Source organism: Pongo pygmaeus, chromosome 2 (assembly GCF_028885625.2).
Source record: "Pongo pygmaeus isolate AG05252 chromosome 2, NHGRI_mPonPyg2-v2.0_pri, whole genome shotgun sequence".
In the NCBI taxonomy this organism is placed as follows: Eukaryota; Metazoa; Chordata; class Mammalia; order Primates; family Hominidae; genus Pongo; species Pongo pygmaeus.
In genome coordinates this window covers 94,932,795-94,955,680 of record NC_085930.1, presented here as the reverse complement: position 1 = coordinate 94,955,680, position 22,886 = coordinate 94,932,795, and the positions used below count along the sequence as shown (strand labels likewise).

General features: G+C 49.2%; 1 protein-coding gene across 3 annotated transcripts in view; it reads right to left on the bottom strand.

Annotated features, from left to right (window-relative positions):
* Positions 1–2,244: 2,244 nt before the first annotated feature.
* The window catches only part of FAM107A (family with sequence similarity 107 member A), a 64,705-nt gene continuing 44,063 nt past the window's right edge, over positions 2,245–22,886 (bottom strand). For 2 of the 3 annotated variants that reach the window (XM_054480742.1, XM_054480743.1), the window contains 3 exons: positions 7,810–7,984; positions 5,331–5,487; positions 2,245–4,821 (listed from right to left, as the gene is read on the bottom strand). In XM_054480742.1, the coding sequence (XP_054336717.1) occupies positions 4,714–4,821; positions 5,331–5,487; positions 7,810–7,984 (440 nt within the window). In that variant the 3' untranslated portion in view covers positions 2,245–4,713. Of the gene's footprint in view, positions 4,822–5,330; positions 5,488–7,809; positions 7,985–15,414; positions 15,573–22,886 lie in introns of those variants that run through there. The other variant, XM_054480744.1, reaches the window with a different exon arrangement.

Below are 22,886 nucleotides of genomic sequence, written 5' to 3'. Positions count from 1 at the left end.
TCTGGGTGAGAATCGCATCTCTCCTGGGGCATTGCCTTATGTCCTCTGGCAAGGCCCTTCACTTACCTGAGCCCAGGTGTCTTCATCTGCAGAGTGGGGAGGAAGACACCTGATTGTCATGGGTGCTGACATTGCTGGCCCCTTATAAATGCAGTGACTGTCAGGCCTCTGAGCCCAAGCTAAGCCATTGTATCCCCTGTGACCTGCAGGTATACATCCAGATGGCCTCTGAAGAATGACAAAAGAAGTGAAAATGGCCTGTTCCTGCCTTAACTGATGGCATTACCTTGTGAAATTCCTTCTCCTGGCTCATCCTGGCTCAAAAGCTCCTCCGCTGAGCACCTTGTGACCCCCACCCCTGCCCGCCAGAGAACAACCCCCCTTTGACTGTGATTTTCCTTTACCTACCCAAATCTTATAAAATGGCCCCACCCCATCTGCCTTTGCTGACTCTGTTTTCGGACTCAGCCCGCCTGCACCCAGGTGAAATAAACAGCCTTGTTGCTCACACAAAGCCTGTTTGGTGGTCTTTTCACACGGACACGAGTGAAAGTGATCATTACTGACATCCATTCACAACTTTCTGGGGCGCCTATTTTCAGGGCCCTGGATAAAGGTGAGCAGAATCAGACAGGGTTCCACCCTCACAGGGTTTGGAGTCAGTATAATCTCAAGTGTGGTGAGGCTGCCCTGCCAAAGCTCCTGTGGTCTGAGGACTCCAGTGACACGCACGCTGCAGGACCAGGGTTGGAGGGTCCCTTCACATCCTAAGGTCGGCCCTCTCTCCCAGGTTTTGTGTTTAGTGCTGGTTTGCCATTGACAGGGGCATTCTGCAAACCCAAACCAGGACCCGAGAGAGTGTGGCCCCCGCAAGAACAGGGGTTGCTGTCTTGGCTCCCTGTTTAGGGAGAGGTCTGAAGTCAGAGCTGCTGCAGCAGCCTTTTGCTTCTCCATGGTCTCCAGGCTTGAGTGATGGCCTCATCATCAGCCTTCAGGGACGATCTGACTCTCTAGACATTCCTGTGGTGTGCAGGAGCCACGTGGCTCTGATGCGGGTCCTGCCGGCACGATGCCAGTGAGGCCCAGGTGTACTGATGAATGCCCAAGAGGGCAGATGAGGGCTTCCCACCAAATAGACATCTGTGGGTCAGGGTGGAAACCATGGAGGAAGGAGGCAGGTGGGGCCTTCTCTGGTTGCTATGGGCTGGACCTGGGAGAAGGCTAGGTGTATTGCAGAGGGAGAAGGGGTTTCTCATTCTTTCATTCAGCAAACACTTCCTGAGCACCTTCTCTAGGCCCTGTGCACTAGGGATTCAGAGTAAACAAGACAGACAAGAATCTCTGCCCTCATGGAGCTGACATTATCAATAGGAAGGACACACGAGACAAATCAGTAAAATATTGAATATGTTCAATAGTGATAAACGGTAAGGGGGAAAAAGAAGGCAAGGCAGGCAGAGGAAGACTGTAGAAGTTGAGATTTTAGATGGGGTGGCTAAAGAGGACCTCTTTTAGAAGAAGTGTGATCAAAGACCTGAAGAAAGAGAGGGAGTGGGCCCCGCGGCTCTTGGAGGGAAGGAAACTCCTGGCTGGGGAAGAGCAGGTGGAAAGGCATGGAGATGGGGTATGCCTGGAGAGGGTAGGAGGCCAGCACAACTGGGGCTGTGTGAGCGAGTGGGAGACTGCAGGAAGGAGGTCGGAGGCTAAGAGGGAGCTGGACTCGCAGGACCACCTGGAATGCAGGAGAGACTCCACTGGGAGCCCAGGGAGGGCTCTGTGCAGAGTCACAAGTTCTGCCTTAGACTGGAGGAAGATCATTTTGGCTCCTCTGTTGAGAACAGGGTGTAGGGACAAGGCCAGTAGGGGAGACCAGTTGGGAGGAGACCACTGCAGTCATCAGATGACGGGGAGGCACTGCACCTTTGTTCTCTACTGTGTCCCAGCCTATGGCATGCATCCTGGCATGGAGCAGGAACTCGATAAATATTTGTTGAATGATGTGTGCTTTAGTGATGTCCAAGTACCAGTTTTCAGACTCATGCTAGGTAGGCTATATGGGGAAGGTGCAGAAAAACAGATCCCAGGCATTGCAACTGGGGATCCTGATCCGATAGGCTTCTGATGGGAAAGTTGAATCTGGATTTTTAGCACAGCCTGCAGGTAATTTTGGACAGGCAGGGACTGGCCTTCTGTGTCAGTTAGGGATGATTTTGGTTGCAAGTAACAGAGACTGACCAACAATGGTTTAAACAAAGAGGGATTTATTTTATTTACAAGAATTCTGCAGAAGGATGGCGGCTGGCATTGGCTTGGTGAAATAACGATAGGGTCAATGACTCTGTGATTCTCTTGGCCTTTTTCTCATGGTAGCAAAGTGGCTGTTGTGGCTCCAGGCATCACACCCTCAATCAAGGTAGGAAGAAGACGCCCAGGGAGGTGTTAGCCATGCCTGTGTCTTTTATTGGAAAAGCATAAGCTTTCCCAGAAGCCCATGTAGACTTCCTCTTCAATTTCATTGGCCACACCTGATCACATAGCCTTCCTAAGCTGCAAAGGAGACTGGAACAGTGAGAATCTGGATTTACAGCCTCCATAGTTGGAGTGGCTGGAGGTACAGAGTTGGGACGACCCCTGAAGAGTGAACCAAGGTCATCTGCACGGCTGCCCTGGAAGGCATGGTGCTTGAGGTCCCTTCTACTTCTGGGGCTTCACGGAATGACATGTTGGCTCCATGGAGCACCTCTGGGGACCACTGGGTGAAGCCCCAGGCATTCCCTTGGAGAGCCCTCGTCCATCTGAGACCCTCTGTCTTGCTTCTCTTCACATGTCTGAACAACACATGGACCCGAGGGCTGCTGCTTTGGGGAAGTGGTGATCTTTATTTTAGGGATTGTGCATCTTCAGCGTAACCCTCACCTGGCAGACGTTAAACAGCGTAAACACATTCTCAGCACACCAGTCACATTCAGGAGCCTCTTGGAGCTTGACTTATACACACGCACACAGGCGGAATATCTGCATTTACAGCCCTGTGCTGGCAGCACACACAGGAAAAGTACGACTTCAGTCACCCTCAAACCACCCAGTTATGAGTAAGACCAGAACAATCCCTTTCCTCCGACAGTCCCACGTTTGCTTCCAGGAATCAAAGAGCATGCCAGTGGCAGCTATCTGTGGCAGTCTTGGGGAAGTGAAAGGAGATGCTATTCCAGCACTGCTCTGTCACCTTAGATGATGGGTTTAGGAAGCCAGAGGCAGGGATTTCAGGGGAAAAGAAACAGGCCTGGTTTATTCTCTAATTCTTTAAAAATGGGATAGGAGCAAAAGGTTAAAATATGTGGGTCTCACACAGGAAAGGCCTTCTGAAGAAGAAAAATGGGTGAATTCACTGGAGTTGGCCCAGCTAGGGGTTGGGTCTCAGGTGACAGAGGCCGGGGATTCAGACTCAAAGGGGCCAGTCCATAAAGGTGGCAGTGGGGTCTTCAAACCACTGTTTCTATTCCAGAAGCGTACTGAAAATCATTGTATATTTGCTTTCCATAAGACTGTAGGAAAAAGTAAAAAAAAATTTTTTTTTTTTTTTTGGCTAGAATTGCATCGTAACAGTGTGGTCACACTGGTAAGAAATGCAGATTGGCAATCACATACATCTCTGATTAAAACAACACTCACATAACCAACACAATTTGCTAGGCCAAAGTCTTCACGGGGAACCCCTGGGGGTGGGAGTCTGGGGTGGGGTGGATAATGAAGACTACCTGGGGTTGCAGAGGTGGGGTGGGAATCCCTAGGGCATCAGTCCATGGGAGGTGGGGGCCAGCGATGGCTTCAGGGGTGATATTTCTAATAAATATCAGCCCTGGGCACTCTCACCCTGCTGCTCACAGCATGGTCCTCACACCAGCAGCCTCCTTCTCACCTGGGAGCTTGTTAGAAATGCAGGATCTCCCAGATCTATTGAATTAGAAGCTGTATTAACAAGATCCCCAGTGATTTTTATGCACAATCAAGTTTGTGAGGCACTGCTGCAGACTTCCGAGTGCAGGAATGCGGCAGCCCTGGCTAGGTGTGGTTAGAAGGCCTGGACGGGGAGGCTGTGCGGAGGGGATGATGAAAGCATGGGTGAGGGGAGAAGACCCTAAACAGCTGTCTTTGTTAGTCCCCTCCCACCTGGCCGGGATGCCAGCAACAAGGCCACCTGCAGTCTGCCCTGTCCTTCCTCCCCTCAGTGGCTTTGGAGGCAGGTGTCCTTGAAGCTAAGCTCTGCTGGCTGCAGGTAAAACCACAGGTGGGGGAGTTCTCTGAGTCCTAGGAGCTGGGGTGCACGGAGAAGCGGGACCCTGGGGAGCCTCGGAGATTCCTGGTGGGAAGGCCTGGGCAGAACAGAAGGCTTGTCAAGCCAGAGGGCCGCCTGTTCCTCCTCAATTCTGCCAGAGAAACCTCCTGTGCTGGGCTCTGAACCCCCTGCAGGGAGGGGCGCAAGTTTTCCCTCTTGGAGTAGGAGGGCTGGGTGCTTGGCAGGAAAAGCCTAGGAGCTTAGGGGCCCCAGCCTCCTAGGGAGAGCCAGGCCCTCTGGGGTGACACATTTCTACAGAAGCAGGTGGGAACATCACAGACGTCCCAGGGCCTGGGGCCCAGGGCTGCCAGGTGCAGAAGGGCTGGAGGAGGCTGTCCAGGCCAGGGTGGGTGGTGGCCTGAGCCCAGCAGCTGGCCCTACAGCACTCTCTCTTCGCTGGTCAGTGTGGCAATTCTCCGCAGGTTTTCCCTGACTTTAATAAACTCGGGGGCGTGATCCTCTTCCTTCTCTGGTGGTTTTTCCAGCTGAAGGAGGAAGAAGCAGAGGGTGAAGTGGGTGGAGCTAGGGGGATTCCTACTCTGAAAACCTATGGAGTTTGGACAAAGGGCCCACTCAGTGGGGAAACAGAACCAACCTGGGGATGAGTTTTGCTACCAGCCTAGTAGCTGGGGCACAGATCATGAGACTGAGTTCTTGTGAAGCCTGGTTCAAATCACTCACCCCCTCTGGGCCTCAGGTTCCCTATCTCTAAAATGGGAATGCCACCTGGCTCACAAGACAGTTATAAGAAAGAAATCAGAATCAGCGTGCAGTACACTGGGCCAGTGAAGAAGCTGAGGTTCAGGGAAGCCACTCGCCCTAAGGACCTAGCAAAGTGAATGGCAGAGGGAGGACTCAGGCCAGGAGTGGACTCTTAGTCCAGTGCTCTGTCTGTTGATCCTCTTCCCTCTTACTGCCTGTGGCCACAGCAGAGCTCCTCCCTGGAGGACAGCCCTGGAGGATGCGTGGTCCCAACTGGGTGCCCATCACCCACCTGGTTCAGCCTCTGCTGCCGTCTCAGCAGCTCCTGCTCAAAGGGGCACTGCAGCCGCTTGGCTTCCAGCTCCTCCTTCTTCTTCTTGATGAGCTGGTTCCGCCGGCGGTGCTCCAGGACACGCTGCAGCTCTGGCTTGCTGTCCACACCAAGGCCCCTGGGGTGGGAAGTGGGGAGCTGTCAGGAGACCATCACCTTCCTGCTTCCCCCAGCCTCAGGGCTGCTTCCTGCGGTGACACCAACCCCCACTATTATCTTGTGCAATCATCCCTGTAGCCTTGGAGGTGGACCCATTACTGTCTCATTTTACAAGGACAGAAACTGAGGCTCCTAGGGCTGAAGATACCAGTCCAAGTCATAGCTACAGATAGGCCACATGAGAATTTGAACCCAGGCCTGTCTGACTGCAGAGAACAAGTTTTGTTATTTCTGGTTATTTTCTTAGGATACTTTCCTAAAGGTAGAATTGCTAGGTCAGACTCTTTAAAAAGATTTGAGGTACATATATCTATCTGTGCCTGAGAAAGGTTAGCCAGTGTATCCTCCTATGAACAGTGTACAAGAGCATCTATTTCTCCCCACCATCACCAGCCAATCTTTTTATATTTGAGAATCTGGTAGGCAAGAAATAATATCTGCTTTTCATTTGTTTCTTTATTAGTCACATGGAACAACATTTGATACATTTACCAGCCATTTGCATGTCTTCTTTTGTGAATTAACTGTATTGTCAATATTATTTTTACAGACAAGGACTTGCTCTGTTGCCCAGGCTGGAGTGCAGTGGTGCAATCATAGCTCACTGCAGCCTTGAACTCCTGGGATCAAGTGATCCTCCTGCCTCGGCCTCCCAAAGTGTTGGGATTACAGGTGTGAGCCACCATGTCTGGCTGTACTGTATTACTTTTTATTTATTTTTTCCTTGTCGATTTTAAGAGATCTGGGCCAGGCGCGGTGGCTCATGCCTGTAATCCCAGCACTTTGGGAGGCTGAGGAGGGCGGATCACGAGGTCAGGAGACCGAGACCATCCTGGCTAACACAGTGAAACCCTGTCTCTACTAAAAATACAAAAAAATTAGCCGGGTGTGATGGCGGCCACCTGTAGTCCCAGCTACTTGGGAGGCTGAGGCAGGAGAATGGCGTGAACCTGGGAGGTGGAGCTTGCAGTGAGCTGAGATCGTGCCACTGCACTCCAGCCTGGGCGACAGAGCGAGACTCCATCTCAAAAAAAAAAAAAAGAAAAAAAACAAGAGATCTGAATATATTTTTTTGTATATGTGTGTTTTAAAAATAAAATTTATTTATATTACAAATACCTTCTCTGATTTGTCTTTAAGCTTTTGTTTTTGATTGTGGTGATGTTTTTTGATATTAAAGGGATGAGTCTAAAAACCATTCAGAGAAAATGCTCATATTATAATACTAATTAAAAACAAAAACAAAAGCGACTCAGTGTACAAAATGATAACTCTTAGGATATTGGTCACACAACTGAAAACAAGAATAGAAATCACAACCGGCTCTAATACCAGAATCGGCCAGCAGAGGGCGCTCTGAAAGCACCGCTGCGTTCATGCTCTTACTGGTTAGCAGGAGTATTTCCCAGTCCTCCAAGGGGAGGCTCAGCCTTCCTCTTCTCCAATTCACACCCCATCAACTGCCCCATCCCACCCCTGCCACCTCCCAGATGCCCGTCTGGCTCGTCTCTGTCATTGCACACCACGGCCTTCCACGGAAAAGCCAGCCACCATCCTGGGCCTCTGTAACATTCCTGCCCACTTTGGTATTGTGAGCTCCCCCATCCCACTTCACCAGACGGGCCCACCACACCCTGTACCCCTGCTGTAGACCTTTCCTTAGTCCATCCTTCTGCCCTGGCCTGCACCACACAATCGATGCCCCAGGCACAGTGAGTGACTCCTGTTTCCTGTTCATTTACATATGAAGTTCCCTCTGCCATTCAGCACCCACCTCCGGCCTGGCTAACTCCCATCCCCCTTCAGGTCATAGCTGAGGCAGCACCGCTCCTGTGAAGTTATTTTAGACCCCTCTCGGGTTCCTCCTCTGGGGTCTCAGGCCTACTTAACGCCCTCATCAATGCACCCATCCTGCTGCTTGGCTATGCACCAGTCCCTGTCTGTGAGGACAGGAACTGGGTCCCATTCATTCTTGTATCCCCAGGTCTGGGCTCAGTGCCCAGCACATAGTAGGTACTCAATAAATGTATCTGGAGTGTGGGCATGAAACGAGTGGCTGGACAAGAGAACAGGGCTCTTTTGGTCCCTCTGGTTCCCAGGGACCCACTGGGGACGGGGTCTTTGCAGGTTTTGCCGGTGATCATGTGGGGCACCCTCAGCTTTCCTCAGTCTCCAGGAGCCCCAGGATGACAGCCAGCTCTGCCTTCCTCCAGGGTCACCTTCCCCAGCCCCCACAGGCCCAGGTGCTTGCGGGGCCCAGGCAGCAGGGCTTCATCCCTACCTTCTGTGGTTCATGAGCAGCTCCCGGTGGAGCTCCTGGTGACTCCGAGAGGCCTTCACGGGGTTCAGCAGCTTCTTGGGCTTGATGAGCTCCGGATTCCACTCTCTGTATTCTGGCCGGGCCATCAGGCCCCCGATGTCCGCCCGCTCCCTCTGGATCTCCGAGTACATGGCGGCTGTAGAGATGGGCAGAGGAGTAGCTCAGAGCTGAGCCTATAATCTCACCCTGCCCCATGGGGCACAGTTGAAGGGCAAGGTTTTCATGTCAGATGGACCTTGGCCACCTGCTACTGCGCATACCTGGGCAAGCTACCTGACTTTCTGAGCCTTAGTTTCTTCACTTATAAAATGGAAATCATAATGGAACGCATGCACAGGGCTGTCAGAATTGGAGATGATGTTTGTGATGTGTCTGGAGTATAGAAGTAAAATGATAATGGGTCACAAAATACGGGTTGACACATGCATATTTTTGGCCTGACTTTGCAACAGTTTTCTCCCACTATAAAAGGAATTATGTTTGAGTTTCTGTTTTACAATGAGCTTGTAACAGAAAAGGAAAATATATTTAAAAAGAGTAATATGTACTTGTTAAAAACAATTTGGATAAATGCAGTGATAAAAAGAAAGTATTACCCTTATTGTCTAACTCTATCCACAGCTCCAAATTCTGTTGTGGAACTGTTCAGCTTTTCATTTTCTTCACATCAAAGAGGAGAGTATGAAATTCAGAGACTGCTGTGTCCTTAATAGCAAAGGGATGGTTGTCAAATGTTTGGCTACTCAATGGCCCCACTTCTACCACAGCAGTTTGAAATCTGTCAGTTTACTTAAAATTCAGACACAAGGGCTCCCTCTTCTACAAACTGGCTCCTTATCCTTGAAATGCCCAAAAGCAAGTACAGCAAAGAGAGAGAGAGAGAGAAAGAGACTGATTTAAAAAAAAAAAAAAAAGGCCTCAAAGGTATAGACACTGCCTGGCCATTAGCTGCTTATAGGAATTTCAGTGAAAATTTAGACTTTAGCTCTGCTCTCTTCATGAGTCTAGCTTTGCAGAGGTTGAGCTCCTATTATATGCCAGGCCCTGACAGTTGGCAGTGTCTGGTCTGGTATGCAGTAGGCGATCAATACACATTTGTTGGTAATTGCCAATGCAACTTTTGAAGTTTTCTTTGGTCTTGGGGAACCAGTGCCCGGCGGCATGTGATTTTCATGTGGCAACTGAGGGAGTGTGTCCCCACTTCAAACACCAGGCTTCAGCCCCCGCTTGAGGGCCACCATGTTGCCTGTGGACAGACTCTCATTTCCTCCCCCACACTGGGAAGGGGATGAGAACCATTCTCTGCCCGAATGCAGTTTCATAGATGAACAGGGATGTGTGAAAACCTGAAAGTGGCAAACAGCTTGTTGGGGTCAGAAAATACAGAGAGGGGGCTTTGACGGGGTGCACATTGCAAGGTGATATGTCAGGAATCTAGGCATCAAATAGGAGACTGTTCTTTGCAACGGTGGCCACCAGACCCGTGTGTGGCATTTCTATGATGACCCATGACAGGCTGCTGTTAGGAGGAGCAAGTAAGACCACATATGTAAAGGTGCTGTGTAACCTGGAAAAAGTGTTAATTATTATAAGGTATTTTGGATGTAGCCAGGTGAAGTGTCAGAGGATAGACATGTTAATTTTTTTCTCAAATTCATATTCTCAGAACCATTTCTATAATGAGGATTCTTATTAACTTCCCTTTTTTTCCTCATCTTTTTCATAAGGCTGTTTGCTTTCAGGTTATATCCTTCCTATTTTTTTGGTCCTTAAAAAGTGATCATAATAGTATTTAGAGTTACTTTAAAATGGGCACTCGACAAAATACATAGTTGGCTGTATCAGCTCCCCCTCCTATTTTTAGTGTGAATATTTTCTTGTCTGTGGGATCAAGCTCTCTGGGTGCTTATGCGTTAGAACACCTGGATTCAGATTGGAGCTTTGAGATCTTCTCTCTTTTGCTGCCTATTCCTATTGTCAAGTGTCACCCACCCTTTGACTGAGTAATTCTCAGCTACACTCTTTCCTTCCCGTGACCTTAGCTCTCTTCCTGTTCAGCTCATGCCACACTTTAATAACTACTTTGGCTCCCCAGCTATTCACCTGTTCTTAGTCCCTCTGTGCCCCCCAAATCTTCCAGAGCTGCTTGTTTTTCATCAGCCACACCATCCTTAAAAGAACTCACTGTATGTTGCCAAAGTGATAAGGTAGGAAATAGAATAAATTGGATAACTTTAGGAAAGGAGGTGGCAGCCTTAATATTTGTATAGATAAAGCCATACACCCAGAATTCCCACATGGATGAACAGAAACGCATTTGGAACTGAGAGAGTTCAAGAATGTGGCCAGATACAAAATAAATACACAAAATCAAGAGCTCCTGAGTAACGGGAATGACCACTGAGAAAGTGCATAATAAAAATAGTCATGCATTCCACACATGTTCGAGTTCCTGTGATTTTCCTGGCACTGTGGTAGACACTGGACACACAGAGGAGAACTAAACAAGCGAGGTCCCGGCACTCACAGAACCCACACTCTGCTAGGGAGGCCAACAGTCAGCACACACGCAAGCCAATGAAAACGAAAGACCACAAATGGTTCCAGGCTCCCACAGAGACTAAGGAGGGACCCGCTGTCAGCCAGGTATGGCGAGGGCCTCTCTGAGGAGGCGATGTTACGATCTGACAGTTGAGAATGAGGAAGGAGGCCATTTGGGGCCTAGGGAACAGCATGTGTGACTCATGTACCTTGAACAAGCTGAGTCTGTTCAGGGAACAAAAAGACATAGTGTGCTGGGAGTGGTGTGAGCTGAGTGACTGGGAGAGCGCCTGGAGTGAGGGTGGACGGGTGGGTTCAAGTCAGGGAAAGGCGCGCCTGATTCAGTTTTAAAAAGGTCATTCTCGTTGCTGTGTGGGGAAACCGTCAGAGGCCTTGGGATGTTGTTGACTTTGGTTTCCTTCACTTCCAATGGGTGGTCTCTGTCTCTCTCTTCCGTTAAATTCCAGGGGAAAAATCTGTGATTGACCTGGCTGAGACCTTCGCCCCATACATAAGTTGCCGGCCAGCCAGTGGGTTGGCTGCCCCAGGGCCAGACAGTTGGACTCAGTCGCACAGGGTTGCCCTTGGAAGAGGGGCCCTGTTTGATTTGACCTTCTGTTGTTGCTGTCTTGAAATTCCAAATGCATTTTGAACAAGTGGCCTTCCTTTTTTATTTTGCACTGGGCCCTGTCAATTATGAAGCCAGTCTTGCACCCCAGGTCCAATCTGTGGTCAGCCCTGGCTCAATGATTTGCTCCAGGCCTTTAAAAAAAAAATTAATTAAATCAGCAGTGAGCTGTGGATGATGGTGTTTCCCTCAGGCCAGGCTGGTGTGGTGGGTGAGGCAGGAACCCTGAGGGATGTGGCTGGTGCCTTAGCTCAGAGCTGCAGGGGAAAAACCATTGCCTTTGCCACTCAGGGTGGTGAACCCCAGCAAACAACCCCTGTGAGAGCCACGTATACACCTGTGAGGGGTGGGGTGAGGAGGGCTGCTGGGGACCCCCAGGACTTAGAAAGCTGAGCCAGCCTTTCTGCCTTTTAATTTATTTAACCAAGGTCTCTGGGCGGAAGAACCTCATGCAGGTCCTGTTATAAAAGAGACTACTCAACAAAGCACAGGTGCTAGGCCAAGAAAATCCAGGCTGTCTTGAGCAGTCAGCTGGGCCTCCTGAGGCAGAGGACTGGGGTTGTTCCCAAGGCTGCTGGGCGTCCCGAGAGATCCAAGACTCTGGGGTCCATCTGGGGAGTGACCATGGAGGGGCTAAGAGGGGAAGTGGGCATTAGACATGTCCTCTCTGGAAAGAAAAAGGTGAACACCCAGGAGAAGAGCTAGCAGGGAGAGGGAGGAGCAGGCCAATCATGATGAAGAATGGTAAGTGGCTTGTTTGTATTCTTCATGGCTGGTTAAAGAAATGCAGGAGGAAGCAGTAGCATAAGGAGGCTGAAGCCATTCAGACTTGGATTCGAATGTCAGCTCTGTCCTTGCCTCCCTACCCTCTGGAGCTGGAGCCTGGAAACTACAGCCTTTAGACCAAATCCCACAGCCCTGGGACACACCACACCCAGTTATTGTCTATGGCTGTTTCCCACTGAACAGCAGAGTTGAGATGGGACAGCTGCTTTTGATCTGGTGTTTCCTCCTCTGCAAAATGAGCATTACATTAGAATCCTTCTCCATGAATTTGTGGTATTATAAACAAGGTGATACTTGCAAGGTGCTTGGCAAATGCCTCGTACAGAGTTGAGCGCTTGGTGCTGGCTACCAGGGCTGCCACATACAACAGGCCTGTTGGGTACCTCACAACAAGTCCTCAACTCCTATAGATTAAACTGTGAATGGTGCCCCTGGAATGGCAGTATGACCACCCTGTTAGCTGCTATTAACAATTACTATTAATAAATCCCATTCCTAGTCCTAGATGGAGACTTCTCATCCTCAGAAACCGCACTGGTTAAATCAGTGGATCTTAACTTTGGCTGCATATTGGCGTCACCACAGGAAGTTTCAAAAATTCCAATGCCTGAGTCCCACCACAGGGATTCTGATTTAATGGGCTTGGGGGACGGCTTGGCTTTGGGGATTTTTAAAAGCTCCCTAGGTGATTCCTAGAGTCAGCCAACTTTGCAAACCATGGAGTTAAAAAACCCAAAACACAAACTTATTTGCTTCGGCCCTGAAGGAGCTCAGCTGACTGTAGTTGGCCTGGTTATTGTGAGCAACTCTGATTAAGGTCACAGTTCTTAGCAGCTGTGTGATCTTGGGATGGTCTGTAACCTCTGGGATGCTCCTCTGTAGAATTGTGATGCTGTGAAGATTGGATGAGCTAAAGAGTTGGGCATGGGGTGGAGGCCACCAGTAGGCGACAGCTATTAAGTGTCTTGCATGACTATAGGATGGCAAATAATTCTCAATATGCAGACTATGGGACTGATGTTTTTCCTGGGGTGGGGATAATAAGAGGTCTGAGGAAAGATTGGGAACCCCTTGCTTGGTTCCTCCCTGGTTCTGTTGGTGACCCAAGAGTTCCCAGAGCTCCTTGCCACAGGCTCCACAGGACGTTGGCCCCACACCTGGCAAGGCTCAGCAAAGATCACTGCTGCTCCCAGGGAGAGTGCACCGGGCCACTGGGGCATGCATGGCTAATGCAGGGTGGCAGATTTGAAACCAAACACTGGTGCCCCAGCCCCAGGAGACAGTAAGGAGAGACAGAAGGAGAGCTGCACTGATGGAGTCTCGGGGCCCAGTTCATCTTGACAATAGCCATGGGACCCCAGGCTGTCTAAGGCCTCAGTGTCCCTTCCACTTGCCTCTCCACTGTCCTGGTAGTCATGTTTCTGTCTTTGATGGCATCGGTTGTAACAAATGACACATAAGCCAGTAAAGCAATGGTTAAAGCAGATGTTTTAGTGGAGACAGACTGGGTTTGATTCATGGCGGCAACCCTTCCCAGCTGTGTTACCTTGGGCAAGTAGCTTAACCTCTCTGAGCCTCTATACAGCAAGGATAACAGCCTATTCATGGAGCAGTTTGGAGGGTGAAGTGATACAATGGCACGATGTGCTTAGCCCAGTGCCTGGCAGAGTGATGCTCACCGAAGACAAACTATGGTATTTCTGTCCTGAAGAAACCCTGTGATCACCACTCGAATTTGATCTGGATCTCTAAATCACCCTCGGAGGCAGCCAGTGGTACCCTGTTTTATAGATGAGAAAACTAAGGCTCAGAGAGGCCAAGCTACTTGTCTCAAGATACACAGAGAGTAAGCAGCAAAGCCAGGACCTTGGACGCCAAATTCAGTACTCTTTCTACCTCTCCACTGTCTTCAAGGTGCAAAATGTCTTTTAGTTGACAAAGCAGGGTTATGTCCCTTTTCTCTCTCTAGATAGTCAAGAAACCCCAATGAACAGGCTGTGTGAGCCCATTTTATAGATAAGAACATGGAGGCCTGCTAATTTGAGGACTCCTAGCCTATGTGAAATGCAAACTCTCACTGGGGAGCCCCAGCCTGGCCCTAGCAGCTTTGGGCTTAGAGTCCACAGCCCTGTCTGGCCTCAGGCTGGTCTCTGTTTAGGAGAGGACCAGCTGGTGGCCTTCCCTCCTCTGCCCCCACTTCCTCATTACTGTTCAAGCTGCTGGGTTCAGAACACATTCAGAACCCTCTTGGTTCAGCATTTAATGGGATGGCAGGGCAGAGGAGAAGAGAGGCTTTCAAAATAATGACTGGCAAGGGAAAAAGAGGCATTCAGTAAAAGTGACAAGCATGGTCACTGGATTTCCTGACTCTTCTGGCTTTTTTCCTCTCCATGGGGAAAGTGCCTATTTGTATTTCACTGGCCAGCAGCCAAAGAACAGTGTATCTGGGAGCCACCTCCAGATCTCCCAGCAGCGTCTGGTCGATGCTCGGAAGCCCCCAGCAGAGCTGCTTGTCCATTTGGTTGCAATGACTCAAGGCTGACTTCCTGAACATTTTGCCTTGGGTCTGTTGCAACTTCCTATCTCAGAAGGAGAATCTTGGGTGGACATTTAGGATTTTGAACCAATTAAATAGCAGAGTCCAGGGCTAGACATGGAGGGTCCTTAGCAAGGTTAGTGGACAGCATTGTGCGGTTGATCTGGAACAAGCATCAGCAGACCTGGAATCCCTGCTGGCTCATTAGTGGCATGATGTCAGGCACTTTACCTGGCAGATGACTCTGCAGGGAAAATTCCAGCAGGTACTCACCACCAACAGAACTAAGAGGGCCACTCAGGATCTAAGCCACCCAGAGATGCAGGCATGGGGGCTGCCTTGAAGCTCAAAGCTACTTGGGTTTGGTAGCAGTTTCGAAAAGTGACACACCCAATCCTACAGCTCTTGATTTCTGGCCCAATCTCAGACTTGCCTTGTATTGCAAAGTCCTAAAGCCAAATTCACCAGAAAGGCAGGCCCTTCACACGTTAACCTGCACGCACTACGTGCCATGCACTGTGCTAAGCACCTAGCAGCCATATCTCATGAAATATGAAATTCTCACGACAGACTGAAGAGGTGGATACTGTCATTATCCTCTTTTTACAGTCAAGGAAACTGAAGTTCAGGGAAGCCATCTGATTTCCCCAAATCACACAGCCTGTGAAAGAAAGAGCTTGAATCTGAGCCAAGCTCTGACGCTAAAATCTGTGTTCTGTCTGTTGTGCCAAGAATTAAACCCCCATACTGTGTGATAATTGACTTAGGTGAGGCTATATCATGCATTAATTCAGATTCACCTGAGGATGCAGCAGAAAAAGATCAACAAGAATGCAGAGCTATGCCTGGGGGCTCGCTTCTTTGTCTCCTACACTTTTCCGAAACCCAGGGTGCCTGGAGGCATCTCCTGTATCATTTTACGGATGCTGGGACATAGCCCAGGCACCTAAACTCAAAGCACTCAGGTCCACCGACAGCCCACTTCAGTGCACGGGGTCTGCCCTCCTTCCCTTCCACCTCCTCCCGAACAGCACCACGCTCGACAGCAGGTGAAACAGAACAGAGATGGTCTTACTTCTCAGGTCGAGTCCTTGGGAAGGGAAGTCAGGAGCGTGTTGCTGGGTTCCTCACTCCACCGGGAAGTCCCAGACTAGCAAGAAGGGCTGCCTCTAGAGGGCGGTTCTTAAACCCCTGGGAACGGAGGCTGCTGAAATGTGCCAACAAGTGAGACAGCCTTTGCATTCCTGTTTATTCTGGTATCAATAAAAAGGAACTGTTACTATAGTAACAGATATTTCACTTGGTGCACGGCCACTTCCACGATGCAGAACATCATGTCCAAGCCACACGCTTGAGAGGCACAAATAAATACCCATTTTGTCAGATTGATGAGGAATAAGAAACACGCCAAGCTTTGTTCTGAGCAAGGCGGCTCACGTAAAGGAATTTCCCTTGTTTCTCATGGTAGGGTCAGGCAAGAGTGGATTCCAGCACTTCCCCATGGGAGGGGAAGCCAAGCTTCCTGAGGCAGTGATGTGGATTCTTCAGGAGAAAATGGCTCTGGGGGGAAAAGGGTGGGGTGTAAAGGGAGGGGAAACTGCTCAGCATTGGGTCAGTTCTTAATTATCCACGAATGGGTCAGAAACTCCATACACAGCATTTTCCTGATACCCTGAATGTCATCGGAACTTCACAGAGGAGCCAACGGAAGAGTGTGGGAGAGGGGATGCACCGTGTCTGGGTCTCAGCAGGCTCATGTGTTGGCCCTGGCTCCAGCATCAGCCCCTTCAGCAGCCACTCAGTGTCTCTGTGTCTTGGTTTCTGTGTTTGTCAAATGTGGAGCATACCAGGGTGGTTGGGAGATGACATGGATGAGATGACATTAGTGAAGCACATAGTCAAAGCTCAGCATATAGGACTTTTCTCCAAGACAGACCTGGACTCTATGTGATCTGAGGCCAGAGCCCAGCATGGTGCATTTTGCCTGGCAGAATATGTGTTCCATAAGTAGTGGCTCAATGAACGAACGTGTGAATGTAAAATATAAAAGTAGGCCAGGCACAGTGGCTCACGCCTGTAATCCCAGCACTTTGGGAGGCCGAGGCAGGCAGATCATTTGAGGTCAGAAGTTTGAGACCAGCCTGGCCAACATGGTAAAACCCTGTCTCTACTAAAAACACAAAAATTAGCCAGGGGTGGTGGCACACACCTGTAATCCCAGCTACCTGGGAGGCTGAGGCAGGAGAATCGCTTGAACTTGGGAGGCAGAGTTTGCAGTGAGCCAAGATTGGGCCACTGCACTCCAACCTGCGTGACAGAGCAAGATTGTCTCAAAAAAACCCAAAAAACAAACAAACAAACAAACAAAACCCAAGAAAAGTAAAAAATGTATGTAGCTCCTTAAGGCCAGCCTGGGTGCTTATAGATAATGGAGGCATTCTCCTAATTTCAGAATCAGTTTTCACTTGAAAAGCTGGAAGTGTTTTCTATCGTTTAGTGTCATCCTAGTCCCCCAGTGAGGAAGCTGGGGTCTACAAGTTAGACCAGGCCTCCAACACAACTTTACTTTTTCATGGAGTCTTGGTTGGCTAGAAGGTGATGAGGCCTAGGACATGCATCACAGGTGAATGGAGGCATTAACAAGGCAACCTTGTGTCTTCTTTGGCCTACATTATTTGTTCATTTAACAAACATTTATTTAGTTCCTACTGTGTTCCTGGCACTGTTCTAAGTGCTGGGGGTACCATGTGAATGACACAGGTAATATCCCTGCCATCAGGGAACCTACCTTCAAGGGGGACACACAGTAAAGAAGGAGACACTCAGGATGACGTCAGGCAGTGAGGAATGCTGTGATGAACGCAAGGCTGGGTGAGGTGAAAGGGGGTGGTGTTTTAGGGTAGCAGAATCACAAGGAGTCAGTTGCGTGAAGTCTGTACACATGGGAGAGTCTTCGTGGAGTGGGAAGAGCCAGTGGAAAGGCCCAGGCTGGGTGGATCCTGGTGTGATGTAAAGGCAGGCTGGGTGCCATCTTGGGAGTGAGGGAGGTGAGAGACAGGGGTGGAGTGGGAGGGACAGGGCAGGCATGTCCAGGGAGCCTTGGCCACGCTGACCATTCTCGAGCCACTTAAACTTAGAGGGTCCTAAATTCTTGGGTATAAAACAATTTTCTGGAAACAATATGTGGTCCTTTTTGTCTCTTCTTCCCCAATTCTGCATTTCTTGAGGCACTTTGAATGGTAGCCCCCTCAGCCTCCCACCCTGCTCTGCCTTTACTTCCCCAAACTCTCCTGGTAGAAGAGGACAGCTAGATTCTTGTCAAACCACTCTTTGCTGACCCTGGTTCCTGGCACACATCGTCCTGCTCTGCAAAGAAGTATTTTGAATATTTCCTAGGGTCTTTGGTGGCTCAGATGAACCAATCCCAGTGCCTTCTAACAGTTGGAGAGTAAGAAGGATCCTGGAGCGGGGGAACTTCTGACAGCTCCTGCTCATCCCCAGAGAAGACAGAAGCCCATTACCTGGTACACTCCAGAGGAACACGCACCTGACAGCCAAGGAGAACTGGGCAGTAGTCCTCAGACGTTGGGCGTCATTTTCCCTGGGCAATTGGGAGTCACTGTGCTTCTCCCACAAAAACTCTTCTCACAGTCCAACTTGTATACAAACCCATCAGACTGCTAGCCCCAAGGCAGGTACCTACCTATCTTCCCGTCCCAGTGCTGAGGGGCTCAATAACTATTGTTAACCTGAAGACACCGAAAACCTTGACAGCGCTGAGCTTGTTACAGCACCATCTTGCTGTGTGTCCATGTGCATGTGCAACTGTACGTGAGTTCAGTGGCCAACAACCACCCTTTCCCAGGCCACACTACATCAGCAAGAGACTATGCTACACCCCAAGATGAGATGCAGCCAATAAACATGTCTATGTATTGACCTGAAAAAGATGTCTTCTACATATTCAATGAAAAATCATATGTAGTAGGATCTCTTTTTTTTTTCAAGATAAAAAAGTTGGTATATACATAAAGAACCAGTGTGGAGGCAAATACACTAATCTGTTAGCAGAGGTCAACTCTAGATCAGTGTATCTCAAATATTATTACTAGATGTCATTTGAAATGAGTGCTAAAAATGCTCTTGCTTAGATCCTCAGAACCTCTGAGGGAGGAACCTAGGAATCTGGATTTTTTTTTTTTTTGAGACAGAGTGTTACTCTGTTACCCAAGCTGAGTGCAGTGGTGCCATAATGGCTCACTGCAGCCCTGACCTCCTGGGATCAAGCGAGCCTCCCACCTCAGTCTCCCAAGTAGCTGAGACTACAGACACATGCCACCACACCCAGCTAATTTTTAATTTTTTTTTAGAAATGAGATCTCACTATGTTGCCCAGGCTGGTCTTGAACTCTTGGCCTCAGGTGTTCCTCCTGCTTCAGCCTCCCAAAGTGCTAGGATCACAGGCATGAAGCCACCATGGAATCTGGATTTTTAGCATACCTCTCTGGGGGTTCATTTATATTAAAGAGTTTGAGGACCATTGGTCTACAGCGTAAAATTACAGGCCCTTCTCCTTTGTCACTACATTTCTGTAATGTTTGCGCCATTAAAAAAAAAAGGCCCAAGCATATATTACTTTTGTTATCAGAAAAAGACTCTAAGAATTAAAAATGTGAGAAAGAGCAACTTTTCCCAAACAACTGTAGTTAGTTAGGAATCACATCTGGCTCAGTTATGTCCATCTGAATATGGGAAAACAGAGGCCCTCTGAACAAACAAGCCTTTGAGGCATTTACTCCAGGTAATTGCATAATTCAAGCCCCAGCCGCTGTCTCCTGCCTCCTTCTGTGTGGCATTCCCTGGAGGTCTTCCTATTCTTCCAAAAGGAAGGACTCTGGGAAGCCAGGGGCCTGGGGATCTGCATACTTGCTCAGCCCCCTGGTGAGCTGGGGCATCAAAGGGGGAAGCCCAGGGGCTGGGCACACCCGTCCTGTCTTCCCTCCCATCCGTTTTTAACTCTGCTTTCTTGGGAACCAGAGGAACCCAAAGGAAGGGGGACAGGGAAGACCAGGGGAAGCAGTCCTGACAGGGAGGTGGAGAATTTTCCTGCATCTATAGTGGGCTGGGCTGCAGTGTGCAGAAAATAACCTCCCCAAACAGCTTTTCTTTCATTTTTGCCCCCTTTCTCCAAGCCCATGGGCGCCTAGAACAGCTTATCTGGGCCCACAAACATCAAACAAGAAGTTTCCATGGCAACTTAAAACTTCCTCCTCAGCCCTGTATTCAGTCTAAATCTCCAAGGCCCCTTTTCAAGGCCTCAATGGAGTTTCTGAGCAGCCACCCACAAAACAGCCCTAGGATTAAACCATGCCCCCCGCCTCTCAAACATGCTCTGCAGAAAGGACTCGGGGGTTGGGGGGGAGAAGAAGCTGTGCTGGCAGAAAGAACCTGTCATGGGATCCGTGGAGAGATTATAAAAGGAATGAGAGTCGCCTTTACAACAAGTTTGAACCGGGAAGAATTTACCCAGTCGAGGGATTTCAAGCGTGAAAACGGGAAAGTGAGAGGGGGTGGGGAAGAACTTAGAGTCTTGTTTCTGAAAGCTGGCTCTCCACCCAGCTGCAATTAGACATGGTTAATTTGGTCTCTTAGCTGCAGAAGGACCCTGGGGTACCCCCATCCCCAGTACATTTTAATTCCCTTGTAATCAGACAAGAAGCACAGTGAGTGAATCTATGGATGGTGAGAGGATGTGAGAGGGAGCATGTGTGTGTGTGTGTGTGTGTGTGTTTCTCTGTGTGTGTGTGTATGTGTGCGTGCATGCATGCAGGAGAACCTGGGCAGACCACAGCTGTCAAACTAAGCAAACTTCATGATTCCTGGCAGCATAGTTGCTAGATGTACCAAACAAAAATGCCACACATCGAAGTTAAATTTGAATTTCTAATAAGCACCAAATAACTTTTTAGTATATTCCATGACATAGCTGGAACATGCTTACACTAAAATATGATTTGTTGTTTCTCTGAAATTCAGATGGAACTAAGTGCCCTGTATTTTATCTGGCAGCCCTACCTGGCAGAGGCAGGAGTGGAGGCTGCGTCTGCCCCTCTGGCTGCAGAGGAGAAGTATAGTTGCTGATGCCCGCAGGCATCTGGGGAGGTGCCTTTTTGTCCATAGTGCAGAGAGATGCTTTCCTCCCTTCCAGGAACATGACCCGAGCTCCAGGTAGGATGCAGGTAACGCCCCTCAGGTGGACTTGAACTACTGGACTGTATTGCCTCCCAGGCATGGCCAAACAGGAGTTATTCCACAGAGGTGACCCTTCTAGCCCTGTGATTAAGAGCATGGACTCTGGTGCCAACCCAGACCCCAATCCTGACTCCATTGCTGGACAACTAGGTGACCTTCAACTCTCTGTTTCCTCCTCCCTAAAACGGGGCAGATGTGTTTTTGAGGAACAAAGGAGATATGTTCTGGAGAGCCCTTCACACTGTGGCTGCCACAGAGTCAGGGCTCTGTAAGTGGCAACTATTATTTTGATAACTCACTTAAGAGCATTCAAGTTTGTTTGTTTGTTTGTTTGTTTGTTTGAGACAGAGTCTTGCTCTGTTGCCAGGCTGGAGGGCAGTGGCACGATTTTGGCTCACTGTGACCTCTGCCTCCCGGGTTCAAGTGATTCTCCCACCTCAGTCTCCCGAGTAGCTGGCATTACAAGCACCTGCCATCACGCCTAGCTAATTTTTGTATTTTTGGTAGAGACGGGGTTTCACTATGTTGGCCAGGCTGGTCTCGAACACCTGACCTCAAGTGATCCACCTGCCTTGGCCTCCCAGAGCGTTGGGATTACAGGCGTGAGCCACTGTGCCCGGCCGAGCATTCAAGATTTTCATCCAACTGAAAAAAGTGGAATTAAAGACTAGAGTCAGAACAATCTCAACAGTGTAAAACACACACACACTACATATAGCAAGGTTTGGAAGGAGGCATTTCCAAATGTTACATGCGGCTGCCCGTGGTTAGTGGGATTACGTGTTAGGCCTCCTCCTCTTTAGTCTCAATTTCTCGAAATATCTATGTTGAGCATGTCTTACTCTAATATTAAGAAATTATTTTAGCCGGGCATGGTGGCTCATGCCTGTAATCCCAGCATTTTGGGAGGCCAAGGCGGGTGGATCACCTCAGGTCAGGAGTTCGAGACCAGCCTGACCAACATGGTGAAACCCTGTCTCTACTAAAAATACAAAATTAGCCGGGCATGGTGGCAGGCGCCTGTAATTCCAGCTACTCGGGAGGCTGAGGCAGGAGAGTTGCTGGAACCCGGGAGGCAGAGGTTGCAGTGAGCTGAGATCCTGCCGTTGCACTCCACCCTGGGCAACAAGAGCGAAACTCTGTCAAAAAAATATATATATTTTGAAATACCTTGGGATAAACATTTTTCTTTTTCTTTTTCTTTTTTTTTTTTTTGAGACAGGGTCTTGCTCTGTTGCTCAGGCTGGAGGGCAGTGGAGCAAACACGGTTCAACTCTCTGGGCTCAAGTGATCCTCCTACCTCAGCCTCCTGAGTAGCTAGGACCACAGGCATGCACCACCATGCTGGGCTAATTTTTAAACATTTTTATAGAGACGAGATCTCACTATTTTGCCCAGGCTGGTCTCGAACTCCCGGCCTCAAGGCGTGAGTCACCCAGGGTTATATTATCTGCTGCACGACTTGAGGCTACTGTTAATGAAAGAGCCTCTATTTTGGGTCTGAATCTGTAATGTCCTCCTTGGGGGCTTCTGAAGGAAAGGAGAGCCCAGCCCTTCACCACATGGCCACATTGGCTCCTTACTCCCATTCTCACTTCCTGCTGCTCCCTGTGTGGAGCAGCCAGAGAGCGGGTGCAGAGGCTCACGGCCCTGGTTCGAATCTCAGCTTCACTCTCGATCAGTTGTATGACCTTAGACAAGTCATGTTACCATCTGAGCCTCGGTTTCCTCATGTTTCCAATAGGGTTTACCATTACTCTGCTCCCTGAGAGGAGGGGCAGATCTGTTTTATTTATAAATACATCCCTGCACCTTGGAAAACAGAGGCCAATAAATATTAGCTGGATGAATAAATGAATGAAGGGAGTTGATGAGATGGCAGATGTACAGCAGAGATGGGGTGACAGTTGAGCGACTGACAATCATCAGCCATTATTGTGACTATCCTCAGAAGGTGTGCAGACTTTGGCATGGATGGACCACAGTTTGAATGTGTTTTCCACCTCTTTGTGGGGTAGAAAATGTTCCTTAGTGGACCATGGGCAAGGTGCTTAAGCTCTCTGAACCTCGGTCTTCTTATCTCTTAAATGGAGATAACAATTGGCAGTGTCCCTGTGAGGCAGGAGAATAGGGTCTGGAGGCAGGGAACACATGGCCGCTTCACGCTGACTTCCCAGAACAGAACGAAATCAAATGGAAACACTTCGGCTATGACAGGAAATATCCTCTCCATTTACATAGGGCGTGCACCCAGTAAATGACTATATAACTTCATTCCATCCTCTTCATCTACAT